The sequence below is a fragment of the Cynara cardunculus genome, assembly GCF_001531365.2.
Source record: "Cynara cardunculus var. scolymus isolate 2C chromosome LG 1, CcrdV1, whole genome shotgun sequence".
Classification (NCBI taxonomy): Eukaryota; Viridiplantae; Streptophyta; class Magnoliopsida; order Asterales; family Asteraceae; genus Cynara; species Cynara cardunculus.
In genome coordinates, this window is record NC_037528.1 from 46,061,417 (window position 1) to 46,074,409 (window position 12,993).

The window sequence follows — 12,993 nt, forward strand, 5'->3', positions numbered from 1 at the left end:
TGATTGTTTTTTAAATTTGATTTATCTATCTATAATGTTATTGGATTTGTGATTGTTAAAGGATTTCCGATAGTAAAGTTTTCGATATCGTCCAAGTTAATATGGATAAACCCATTGGAAAACAGATCGACAACAATGAGAATGAGAAGGTTAAAATGGTTTACGATGACAATCGGACTTCGAGTTCCAGAAGTGAAGACAATGATCAAAGCGTTTGTATTGGTAATGAATTAATATGATATTGCATTCGTTTTAATCAACAGTTCTCACCTTTGACAGTTCTCACTTATCTTGCAAAAAAGGTGACTGCACCTGACCTGTTGAACAACTTCTGTATATTCAGGAGCTGACTCTGTTGAGAGATTCAATCAGTTTGTGAAGACATATGAAGTGAATGCACAGTGCATTAGATGTTCATATGAAGACATAGGAACACACACAGACATATGAAGACATATGAACACATCAGAAATCACACAGCCTTAGATGACGTGATTCATAAGTGTTCATGTCTATTCAAGTCACTAGATATTCATATGAATCCATATACACACACAGAACATGTGAAGACATGTGAGCACGTATGAAAACACACAACCCTACATGCCTTGGTTCATACGTGTTCATGTACATACAACAGAGTTGGCTCCTGAATATACAGAAGATGTTCATACGGTTCACATGATGTTCATATATATATATATATATATAGGAACCCATTCAAGGGAGAACTGAGTTGTTTGTGGTAACTGTGAGGGCCAATCTCAACCAATCATTTTAATATATTAAGTACACAATTAAAATCAAATTAAAAGGGTATGTTAGTCAATTCCTAAATTAAGATTAAATTTTAATTTTTAAAATAGAACCGTTTCACAAAAAATAATTAATATTGATTTACATTCCTATATTAAAGATTAATATGATTCAGTGGAATAAATTCAAAAAAATTAATCCGTAGGTGTAAACATGGTCATGATTCTAAATAATCACATAGAATCACACATATTTGTTGAAGATTTTCTCCATGATATTTAAGAATGTCAAATCAATAAGTGTTTTCTGCAAGAATTTCATCTTGGAGGTTGCTCACGTAATGAAGAACAATGGTAAAAATCCTATTGATTCTTCAATTCATGTCAATTCTCATGAATATAGTGTAGATGTTAATTCTCATGAAGAAAATGTAGATGTTATGGAGGTTGTGACCTGGGAGAGTAATGAAGATTTTGATGTGGGACTTTCTCCATTCAAAAAGGTCCAAAAAAAAACTGTGAAGAAATTGTTTTGGTATATTGAAACTCATGGAATGGATGATACAACAGGATACACATCAAACAATGAGATTCAAAATGATGAAAATCCAGATTTTTGTTTCATCCATCTGTTAAAAAACTACGTTACATCTACAACATAATGTGCTCAACCTGATTTGTATCAGAGTGTGTTATCCAAACTAATTATCATCACATCGTTCACTCTGTATGTATCAATGTTATAATCATGGTTGTGGTACCGTTGTATATAAAGACAGTATGTTGATGTGCAAACTTGTGGTACATTAATAAATCACCATGTATATGTTTGAATTCATGTTTTCAGAATACTTCTTACTGTCTATCTATATTAGTTTTATCTTCTTGTTTTGATTATGGAAATCTTTAATATCTGCAATTATATGTGTATAAATTTTAGATGTGTTTTGTTGTATAAGAATATGCAATGCCTCTGTATATATCAATGTTATGATGATGTTTGTTGTACTGTTGTAAACGAATACAGTATGTTGATGTGCACATTTGTGGTACATTAATAAATCACCAGGTATATGTTTGAATTCATGTTTATAGTAATTGATCAAGCAGAACAGGCCTTATCAATATCACCAGGTAGTACTAATTGGTATACTCCTGTAGTCGAAGAAGTTGTCAAGCACATTATCGAATCTGTGTATCCGTCATTGGATGTAGCAGAATCGGAATACCAAAAATATGTTGAGACGGCTGGATTTGAGGTATAATGATCAAGCCAAAAGATTAATTCTGATGGTGCAATACATAATAAATACTTTGTATGTAGTAGGTTTGGTTTGCCATTGAAAAAGTCGTTTGATTCGATGGTACGCCGTAAACATCAAAGAGAAGTCTGGAACTCCAATATTAAAAGGACCGGGTGTACAGCATGTGTGAAGTTCAGATTGATGAAAGGAACAACAACATATGAGTGTTACGGTTTTGAAGAGGATCACAACCATTCACTTTTGAGACGCGATGATATAGATTTGACTAGAAAAGGACGCCAAATAAAATTTTCAGATCAGCGATTTGTTCATGATGCCGGAATCTCAAATATGAGTGCCACACTGGCTCATAAGTTGCATACGTCTCTAAGAGGAGGGTACGAATACGGTGGTCCAACGGTTGTCGATTATCAAAATTATAAGAGGGATTGTGACGATTTTGTCGGTCGTGGTGATGCAAAGGTGTTGGTTGATTTGATGACCAAGAAGAGGGATGCGGATCATAATTTCTTTTTCGAGTACAATTGTGTTGGTAGCGAGTTGCATACTATTTTCTGTGTTGATGAAGTAGTTAGATTCAATTATTCTGAATTTGGAGATGTAATATCTTTTGATGCTACATTCTGAACCAACAGGTTCGTATATTTTGCTTTAAAAGAAGATGGCCTTATTTATAAACTACGGTTACTGATATGTTTATTGTTTCAGACATTCCATGGTTTTTGTGCCCTTCACTGTGGTTGACAATCATAACTGCAATGTCGTTGTTGGATCAACTTTGGTTGGACATGAGCATGTTCCAAATTACAAGTGGCTACTCCAAGCATTTCGGAAAGCACATTCAAAGCCCCCTATGATGATTCTTACCGACCAATGTCCTGCGATGAAGCAAGCAATTGCATCAGTCTTTCCCGATTCAAGGCACAAGCTTTGTATTTGACACATCATGAATAAAGTTCCCAACAAGGTTATAAAGAAACCGAACAACCTATTATTCTGTTTACTCTTTATTTTCTTACATAATTAATTTACTTGCAGTTTAGTTACGATCTTCTTAATAACACCACGTTTAAGAAACAATTTTTCAAGCTCGTATGGAACATTCACATATCACCTGATGGGTTTGAGAGTAGATGGATGGTTCTTATCGAGGAGTTCTCCCTTCAAGATCATCCATGGTTGAAAGATATGTTTGCTCTAAGATCCCAGTGGATACCCGCGTATTTTAAAGAGCTTCCAATGTGTTGCCTCATGAAGACAACATCCAGGTCTGAAAGTGCGAACTCATTCTTTAACTCTTTTTCAAAAAGTGGAAACAATCTTTTTCAGTTTATGTTGGGGTTTGAATTTGCCTTGGAGAAACAACGTCGGGAGCAACGTCGTTTTGATTATCACATGAGAACTACCTTACCTAAATGGTTGACCTATAGCAAGCTGGAGAGGCACGCTTGTGAGAATTACACGCGTTCTGTATTTTTTGAGATACACAGGGCTGCCTGGACATGTTCAATTAAGAGTGTCAATTCAAATGAGGAAGCTGAAACATATTTAATTGAACATTTAGACAAAAGAGATGAGAAAATAGCATAGTATAAGGTATGTTCATATAGAAAAGTAATTTATTATTGGTTTTATATATTATTGTTTTGTTTGAACAACATTTCGATTGTGATATTTGATGTTTGAAGTTTATATTATGTACAGGTTGTTCGTAACTTGAAGGAGTCTACCATTGTTTGTAGTTGCAATCACATCGGTCGTCATGGTTATTTATGCAGACACGTGTTCAAAGTTTTGCTAAACGTCGGTGTTGAATTTATACCTGAATAATATATTTTGAGAAGATGGAGACGTGACCTTATACCGATTGAACTTCAAAACAGCCGTCAAATAATATGCGACGTAGGCGAGGATCAATGCAGAATAATTAACGATACATATGAAATCATCGATGATGTGTTGGATATATTAAGAGATGACAAAGAAAAACTAGAATCATTTGTGGCTACACTCAAATAAATGAGAGATGATGTAGCCAAAGATTGCACGTATGAACCTTCGATGAAACGTAAAGAGCATGGAATAGAACAAATTCTTGGTTTTACAAGACCTGATAACATTGAGATACATCCTGCTACCGGTATAAAGAACAAAGGTTGTGGTACATCCAAAGGATTGATTGGTGCAGCTGAAAAAACAGCATTGAAGAGTAGCAGGCCTAAGAGGATGTGTAGTGGATGCAAGTTGGTGTCTAATCACGATATCCGTAACTGTCCAACCAAGACAAAGTAGGACTATTTTGTTTTTGATGTTTCCGAGCCATTTCTTTTTATATAAATACAATTTTCAGTTCTTTTTATGTTATCGATCGAATTGAATTCGTAGTTGTTATCGCTTTTAATGTGATTATATATGTTTATGTACTGTGTTGAGTACAAGTTATAATGTTAGAAAATATAACTGGTTAAGTTGGTTTAGCAATTTTTGACTATTTACATGATGCATGATTCATGGTTAATAGTTATGATTCAATGTGGAACAATATGATACATAATAGAAATCACCCTGATAACAGTTTTTACTATTTAATTCATGATTTGTATTTATGATGTACTGTGTGATGTACTGTGAGACGATGTGATACATATGATACATAATAGAAATCACCCAGTACATACATGTGTGATAACAATTTTTACTAATTAATTCATGATTTGTAATTATGATGTACTGTGATACTATGTGATACATATCACCCATCCCATAGTCCATACATGTATTGCAAGATGTGATACCAACCATTAAACAACTTAATAAAATTAGACAACATATGAAATACGCAGAACAATTTATATATTTAACAAAAAAATTCGAAACATCCATTTCATATATAAGCTAATACCAGACGTTTGTCTTAAAAACAAAAAACCAGCTTAACATATCAGTTAGTGAATCTGTTCCAAACTAGTAACAAAAGTAACTACCATTTACTGTATACGATATGAAATACTATTCCAAATCAGTTCCTAAATACTTGCGAGCCTCGCTTCCCTATTAGATTCTGCGCATTTAAGCAAACGTGTTTTCTCCTTCAAATCCAATGCGATAAACTTTTCACAGTCTGCTATCACGAATGATCGTCTAATGTTGATGTCTGAAAGCAATAGTTTAACAGTGTATTTCCTTCTCAATAATTGCAGTTGTTTGACTTGGTTTGCTCCTTTCACATCTAGTCCTGATTTCTATCGGTAAGGCAACTCCCCCATGTAGCACTCCATATGACGCATCAAGAATACACCACAATCATGCAAATTCTGTTTAGTAGACCATTTCAATGCTATCTTCACCGGATCTATCCCAACAAAATCCTCATACAATGCATGACCTACCTTCAACATCATCAAAAAGTGTTGCACGAAAACGGTAAATATGAGACTCAAATCATTGAATAAATAAACATAAAATGAATGAATTAAAAATATAGTTTGTTTGATGTTCCTCACCAAAAGATCCGGTATTTCCTCATATTTGTTGGGTGCTTCAAGATCTTGCTCAAGGTTATCTATAACCAATATGGAAGGACGTTTGAAGTTGAACACCACTACAAAGAAATGCATGTCTCTAACGATGGGAAAAAATAACTGCAATTGGTAGTTGTGTGTTAAATGTAATATCTAATAAACACATAATAAATGTGGTTACTACTTATTAACTCACCAGGTCAATCAATTTGAAGGTAACCATATTTGCATCACCTCCAACCGCTGCCAATAGATTGTCAACAAATATATCCAGCTTCACATCCTCCTTTATGTTTGAATCAAGCATTGTTGTCGACTGGTTCAACCATTTTGTTGTTAGATAATGTACAAGTTTGTATATATGATTTACGTTATTTATAGAAGCATACTTACAAGAATTGTGATGTGCAGAAAAAGCCTTCTCGGTGATGATATGTTCCTGAATCGCTCTTCGTGGTTTAGTAATGTTGCCTAACTATCAATGACATTACTATATATCTGGGTTCGCGCACATAGGGATTCTATCGTCCCTCTCAACGCAACGGCTCCTGATGTGGTCTCAAATACAGATTCACTGCATCATGTAATCGGAAGTAGTAATTTAATACCATACTTTGTCTGGTATATGTATTAAACATAATATATTAAAAGGTAATGGTACTTACCAAGTTGGTTCTGTAGCTGCATTTATCCAATTGCAAATTTTCTTCTTCGAGCTTGTCTCTATCGTATCGATCTCTACGCATCGCTTAACATATGGAGATCTTAGTATGGAGATCTTAGTGATTCCCCTAAGTTCGCATCCCTTCTTGATGCTTTAGGTGCATCACAGATTGCTTCCACTTGTGAGTTTAGTGAGAACAACGATTTTTTGAAGGCAGGGATGTATGAAAGGGGTTGCGGAATCTGGACAGTCTTATAAGGTGAAATACCTAAATCAAACTTTGGTATGTCAGAGTTCTTGTGTTGCATTTTCTTGGCATATGAAATGAACGAATTATCTAGTTCCATATGTGTTCGTGGACTGTTCCAGATCGGTGAATCGACAAGGGTTGCACCTGGTACAATCTGCATTCCAGTAGTTGAATCTGGGCTTTTTTCCAAATCTCTTGAGTCCTTCTTCATCCTTTTCTTTGACCCCTTCGCAGGTCTCTTTGGTGTTTCAAACAACTGAATTTGAGTTTCATTATTGACAACATCTCCTGTAGAAGTATCTTCTTGTCCGAACATACTTTGTAGCTCCCTGCTCATTATCCTCAAGTCTCTATCCAACGGGAAATCTGATATGGCATTGTCTATCATCATCTCAATGCTTTGTTTCTGTGCTAAGATCGAATTCATCTTTGACCTTATACAATCCTTGTATTCCTGTATGTGGTATTTTAAACAAATATTGCATTAGTATGTAATTAAGTGTTGTGTAAACCATAATGTAACATAACATGACCAAATGATGTGGTATCATGTGGTACCTATAACTGTTTTTGTTTTATATATACATTCTCATGAACAAATACATTATTTAATTAACAGTGCCATCATAATTCAGTATAATATTGTATTTTATCTATCAACTAAGTAATAATGTATGTAGTTACGTACATTGCTTGTTGCCACTCGTATTCTCATTGTTTTTTTTATTTGATTTTATATGCGCGTCAGCTTTCGGGCTTGTCACCTTTTTCTCTTTAAGTTTTTTTTGCTTTGTTTGCACATTTTTTTTCTCCATTCTTCCCATTCTTACCAGTATCTCCTTCCTTTGCGGCATTCTTACCATTATCTCGCTTCCTCTTCGATTTTTTTTCACCTGAAAGATCAAGAAAATTGAATATTAGACGAAAGGGTAAACTAAAGTAGAAGATGCAGTAAATACAATGATAAAAATCTCTTTAGAAAAGCATATGCGTGGTTGCCTGAGAATACACACACTGCCATGAGTACTGAATGGAAGTTGCAAGGCATATTATTTAGCCAACTACCATATGTCATCAGCTTCAATCACATTATTCAATGAACTTGAATCCAAAATCTCTATTCATATTATTTCTGTGATGACTCTGTGTCTGTATTTTTACCACAATGTAGCACACCATTGTAAACACACTTCATATATAAATATATATATATATATGTATGAAAGCAGGATGCAGCACATATATAGCTGCTAGCAGACCTTAATTTGGGATCCATTTCTTGTTAACTAGATTAGGACTCAAATCTCTGTGTCTGTGTCTGTGTCTGTATGTGTATGTGATGACTTTGTGTCTGTATATTTTACCACAATGTAGCACACCATTGTATCCACAATGTAGCTGTTTAATGTGTTTTTCCATTTTAGAATAACTTGACCCTGTAAATCAATGGAGTAGCAGATATGAACAAAGAAGAAGTTAATGGAAAGAAGAAATGTGAAAGAGAAGATTTTAGGCTTCCTTAAGAGTGCAGGCATTGCTCCTGTATTACATGTTACAAACAGTTGGTACCACAGTTATCATGTATTAAAGCTATGGTTTCATGTGGTACCAATAACTGTTTTGGTTCCATATATACATTCTCATGCACAAACATGTTACAAACAGTTGGTATTCGGAAAACGTATAAAATGTTTAATTAGAAACAGAAAGTGTAGTGGTTGTTTATAACAGGTCCTAATCAGATTAGTTGCATTTGAACTCCATAATGTTTTGAAAGTTACCAACTAGTAAAAGGTGAAATTTGGGCATTATTTGTTTTGCTTTTCTGTTGTGAAAATTAAAGGTGTTTTGGCAATTAGCTTTGTGGATGCTAATCTTGGGGTTTGGTACCCTTTTCTTGCATGTTTTGTGTTATAGCTTGCATTGGAAGTAACTGTCAACACTAGACATATTGTTCCATGCCACCATCTATATATATTTTTCACTTTTTTACTTTTTACATTTAACCCCTTTTTTATTTTTATCTTTTCATCAGGATGTGTTCTTTCTAACTAACATGTCATGGCTCGAATCCGAGTTTGGTACGGTGTAAGGTGCTACAGAAGCAGACAAGAAAATGAGGAATAAGCAAATAGAATAATATGGAGAAATAAAATTCACCGAGTAAAAGACGATGATCTCTAGCCACAAAGAATTGAACTGGAATATAATGAAAATAATAAGAGAGATAACAAAGAGTAGTTTGCTTAATCACATGCGTAATAAATAACAGCAGAAGGCAAGTCTAGTTCACAGCTCTTTATTCCCTCTTAAAAATGGAAATAAGACTCCATCTATGTAACTAATGGGAATCTATGGTACTATTAATCATTATAAAACAGCATGTTGTTAATATTGTTCTTCCTCAGTTGTTACTTGATTCAGCCAGATCATACATACTTGTTGGGTTTCACCATTCACTATTGTAATTTTTAGTATATTATGTTTTTGCACTTGAGATCAAGACATGGCTCACTAGAGTTCCAAACGCATCAAGATTTAAGCACCCTCATTGTTGGTTCCTAGCGGTTCATCAACCACGGTAAATTCGTTCGCTCTTAATTTCATCAAAATAAAAAATTGGGTTTTAAAAAGTACCCTTTTACTGAGGCGGTGATTAGAGTTGATTCAGACCACAGTCTTGCACAGTTATCCTTTTTACACAATTTGTGTTGGTAAACAATCATTTAGTCTAGGTTGGATTCATACAGAGGGGTCAACATCACGACATCTTAAAAGGTAGATATAAAACATATGGAAACCATACGATTAATGGTCCAGTGGGAGTAGTGTGTTTTTGTTTGTAAATAAAACCTATTGTAGGTTATATAAGCCAAAGGAGAGGTGGTCCATTGACCATAAAATCTATTGCTATTAGGGTGGTGGCCACCCAAAGGGGAGGGTCATCCCCATGTTACTATATTTTAGGCTTATAACTAATGGGATTTGGGGTTGAACCAGAGACAAAGACAGGCTACATTCTCTCTACTCGCAATGTAGCACACCACAGGGTGCCACAAACATTTCAATCACACTCAAAAAAATACTTCAAAAGTTACTATCCTACAATCCAACTCTCAACAAAATTGTCTTGAAACTACAAAATTGTCAACGTCATCATGAATACAAAGCCAAAATGCAAGTATTGCCAATCCAAGCACATGACCACAAGGGGCCTCGGGCTACAGGCCGCATAAGTTTTCTTGCACGGTGAGTAGTGATTTAGTAGAAGAAGTGCATATGCTGCTATTATAAACAGGATAAGAAATTAAGAATCTGAACATAATTTAGCACACCATTTTTTGTCCAGACAAATATTATGATCAATACTAAATGTTATCACGATGTACCACACCATTTTCCAAAAGATTATGATCAATACTAAATGTAATCACAATGTAGCACAAATTGATTATCAAAATGTGGTAAATTCTTTTCCAAAAAAACATAATATTCATGTTTCCACATTGTTTAAAACAAAACAACACCAACAATAAAACTTGAAACTGATGTTTACTAACCTAAAACCGTGTTAGGGAATGTAACAAGAGGATACCTGTTTCTTCGATAGAAATAAGATCAACATCGTCTTGAACATCATCGTCTAGGTCTAAGGGGTCGCTTTCTTTGTTTGAGAACTTGAACATCGATTTGGCCTTTATCCTACCGTTTCTTCTTCCTGTACCATTTCACATTATAGAAACAATGTTTACGGGATTCTTCATATTGAAAATGTAGAACATAAAGCAATTTTACCTAATCCTTCGTTAGCATCCATCGATTATGTATATAGTTCCACTTGCGATCGACTCTAGGGTTTAGGAAAATCGCTTCTCGAAAACCAGACAGTATCTTGACTCTATTTGGATTCGAATTGAGCAGTGTATATTAAGAACATTAACGGATTTGTAGCGCGCGCTCAAATCCGGCTCAATAAATTAAAAAAATGACCATCTTGCCCTTCTTCATATTATGTCATTAAATGTCAGTAATTTATTTCTAGAATTACATTAATTAAGATTCCTTTCAATTTTAACCATTGATTATTAGAATGTGTGGTTGAAATTGGATCTCATAGTTACCACAAACAACTCAGTTCTAATTTGATTAAGCCCCTATACATATATATATATATATACACACACATATATATGTATTGTAAACTTACCGCAACCCGACTACACCTCGAAGTCATGTACTCCTCTCGTGACCCGTTACCCGAAGATGACTCTGTACTCGACCTCTTCTTATACGTATGGCCAAAGAGTTCCACAGCGGCCGGTGGCACACCAATTTTTTGCTTTCGTCTACAAAGGTGCAAGTAATACGAATATATGTTAAGTGTATCATATAAAAAATCAAGCTACTAAAGTAATCGATTTTAAGGACCTACCAGGCGAGAACCATGCAGGGCGAACGTGATCGATCCGCCGGTGTGTTTGGCTATATCACCTTCCACTATGGTCATCTGGTTATCATGCACTATCTTGGAAACAACACCCTTCCAATGGGGCGTGTTCCAACGATCAATCATCTCGTACCAGATACGAGGATCAAGCCACTTGGGGTGGAAGCCCTTCAACATATTCATATCTCTATTAGGGTCGTTTTCTACATAGGGCATCAATTGACTTCTGGCCTTTTTGCCTGCCTTTCTCCTAGCAGAATTCATACCATCATTGTAGTTTTTGGCGCCCCGGGTCTCCCATATTTGCAGCATCTTGGCGTCTAGTGCTGGATCCCCCTATACGTAAAAGATTAGTTGCTTGTTAAGTTCAAAATAAAACTAGCAAAAATATAGCAAGTTAAAAGAATACTACAAACTTAAAAACGGTCTCACATCCGTGTCTTCACCTCTCTAGGGATTTCAGACCAAGTGCACCATGGCCCATCAATCATTGATCGAATAATCTGAGTCAAATGACGGGTCGCTAGGGTGTTGTTAAACCTATGTAATGAGTTGAATCAATATCAATACCCAAAATTAATTAATTTGATCAATTAGTTAATATAACACCTACTCTTTGGATGTAACACCCCCAATAATAATTAATTTTTACTCAATGCTGTCATTATAATGATTAATCCTAATCTTTATGTATATATCCATATAAAAAGAACCCCACTTTTCAATAACCATATACATATAACCTGAGTGTGATTCTATATATCCATATGAAACCAACCCCCATATGCACCAGTATATGAATTAAAAACCCCTAAAATATTCAACAAGTAAAAGTTCAGATACGAGTGTAAAATACTGTATTTTAGCAATGATTTCCACAAATATCAGTCTAATTTGAGTAAAAAATAAACCAATAATATGGAGTTGCAACATAAACCCTAGCCGTGAATGTGAACTAAAATTGAAAAATAGATGGAAGGAATTATGTTTACCTGATTATAGTTTGAAAAAAAAAATCCGAGACCACCGATTCCAACAATAAGAGCAAGATCAGAGCCATGGGATCTGATCTTTGTGAAAAGAAAACAGCTCTGTATAAACTCCTCCATCTTCCATGGCACAAATAGGTTGATCCAAGCACCTCGAAAGCAAGTGAGATATGAAGATCGGAAAAAGAAGAGCCTCGCCGGCGACGGTGTAAAGAGATTTGTGAGATTGAAGGGTAAAAAGGAAGACGAAGGATAATTTAGGGTTTACCAGATATATGATGCATCTTCATTTTAATTTTATTTTTTTATTTTTGTTATTTTATTGACGCTTTGGGTTTTAAAATATCAACCAATTTATTTTCATGGGATTTATAATTTATTTGTAAGCTACTTAGATGTCGTTTACTAAACACTTACTCGGTATGTGTGAATTGGGTAACTTTCCTTAGTTGTTGATGCACATGACAATAGTTGAAAATCTTACCAGTAAGAGCGATGAGAGTCTTACCCGGTAAGTGATGGTGAAAACTTTTACCCGAGTAAGTGTTTACCGGGTAAATTGTTGTATACGATACCGTTTCAATATACTACAACCTTATCTGATAAAATAGATTATAGTGTTGACTTCTATCGATAAGCGTTTACCGGGTAAGTATTTGGGTAAACGGCCCCTAAGTTATATGATTCATGTTTATAATTTAATCAAATAATTTTTTTTTCATAAAAAAAATAGTATATTTTTTTAAACGTAGTGTAAATACTTGTATTTACGATATGCTGTAATGTAGTGTAAATACTTGTATTTACGATATGTTGTAATGTGATGTAATTGGACATAAAAGCATTTCAAACAGTTATGTTATAATTTTTTAAATATAATATCAAAAGCTAAAAGTTTTAAAAAAATTATATTTAACTTCAACAATTTTAACAATATTTTCATTAATTATTTATACTATCTATACTATATTATAAAACATTTGACAAAAACTCTTAAAACCCATTTTTTATGCATGAAGTACTGTATATTGATGCATATTACTTAAAATTCAATAATACAAGTAAATTATGCATAAATACAACTTATTAAAGCTCAATGTTT

At 34.3% G+C, this 12,993-nt stretch overlaps 2 protein-coding genes across 3 annotated transcripts in view; one reads left to right on the forward strand and one right to left on the reverse strand.

The window, feature by feature from the left end:
* The window catches only part of LOC112506561 (protein FAR1-RELATED SEQUENCE 5-like), a 5,332-nt gene extending 1,722 nt beyond the window's left edge, over window positions 1-3,610 (forward strand). Inside the window, exons 3-7 of the mRNA XM_025110695.1 lie at window positions 1,159-1,290; window positions 1,825-2,014; window positions 2,105-2,538; window positions 2,729-2,924; window positions 3,059-3,610. Coding sequence (XP_024966463.1) covers window positions 1,159-1,290; window positions 1,825-2,014; window positions 2,105-2,538; window positions 2,729-2,924; window positions 3,059-3,610 — 1,504 coding nt within the window. The remainder of the gene's footprint in view (window positions 1-1,158; window positions 1,291-1,824; window positions 2,015-2,104; window positions 2,539-2,728; window positions 2,925-3,058) is intronic.
* Window positions 3,611-7,264: 3,654 nt separating this feature from the next.
* LOC112502466 lies at window positions 7,265-12,117 on the reverse strand. Of its 2 annotated transcripts, none has more exons than XR_003067695.1 (4): window positions 10,888-11,224; window positions 10,663-10,801; window positions 10,051-10,173; window positions 7,265-7,348 (listed from the first exon to the last, which is right to left on the reverse strand). XR_003067695.1 is itself a non-coding variant. In XM_025106378.1 (4 exons), exons 1-3 carry the CDS (start codon window positions 12,009-12,011, stop codon window positions 10,742-10,744), a joined length of 528 nt encoding a protein of 175 aa, XP_024962146.1. In that variant the 5' UTR covers window positions 12,012-12,117; the 3' UTR covers window positions 10,035-10,173; window positions 10,663-10,741. The 2 variants fall into 2 exon arrangements, 1 of the variants encoding a protein (XP_024962146.1); XM_025106378.1 differs by lacking the exon at window positions 7,265-7,348 and adding an exon at window positions 11,895-12,117 and having other exon boundaries at window positions 10,035-10,173; window positions 10,888-11,238.
* Window positions 12,118-12,993: the final 876 nt, after the last annotated feature.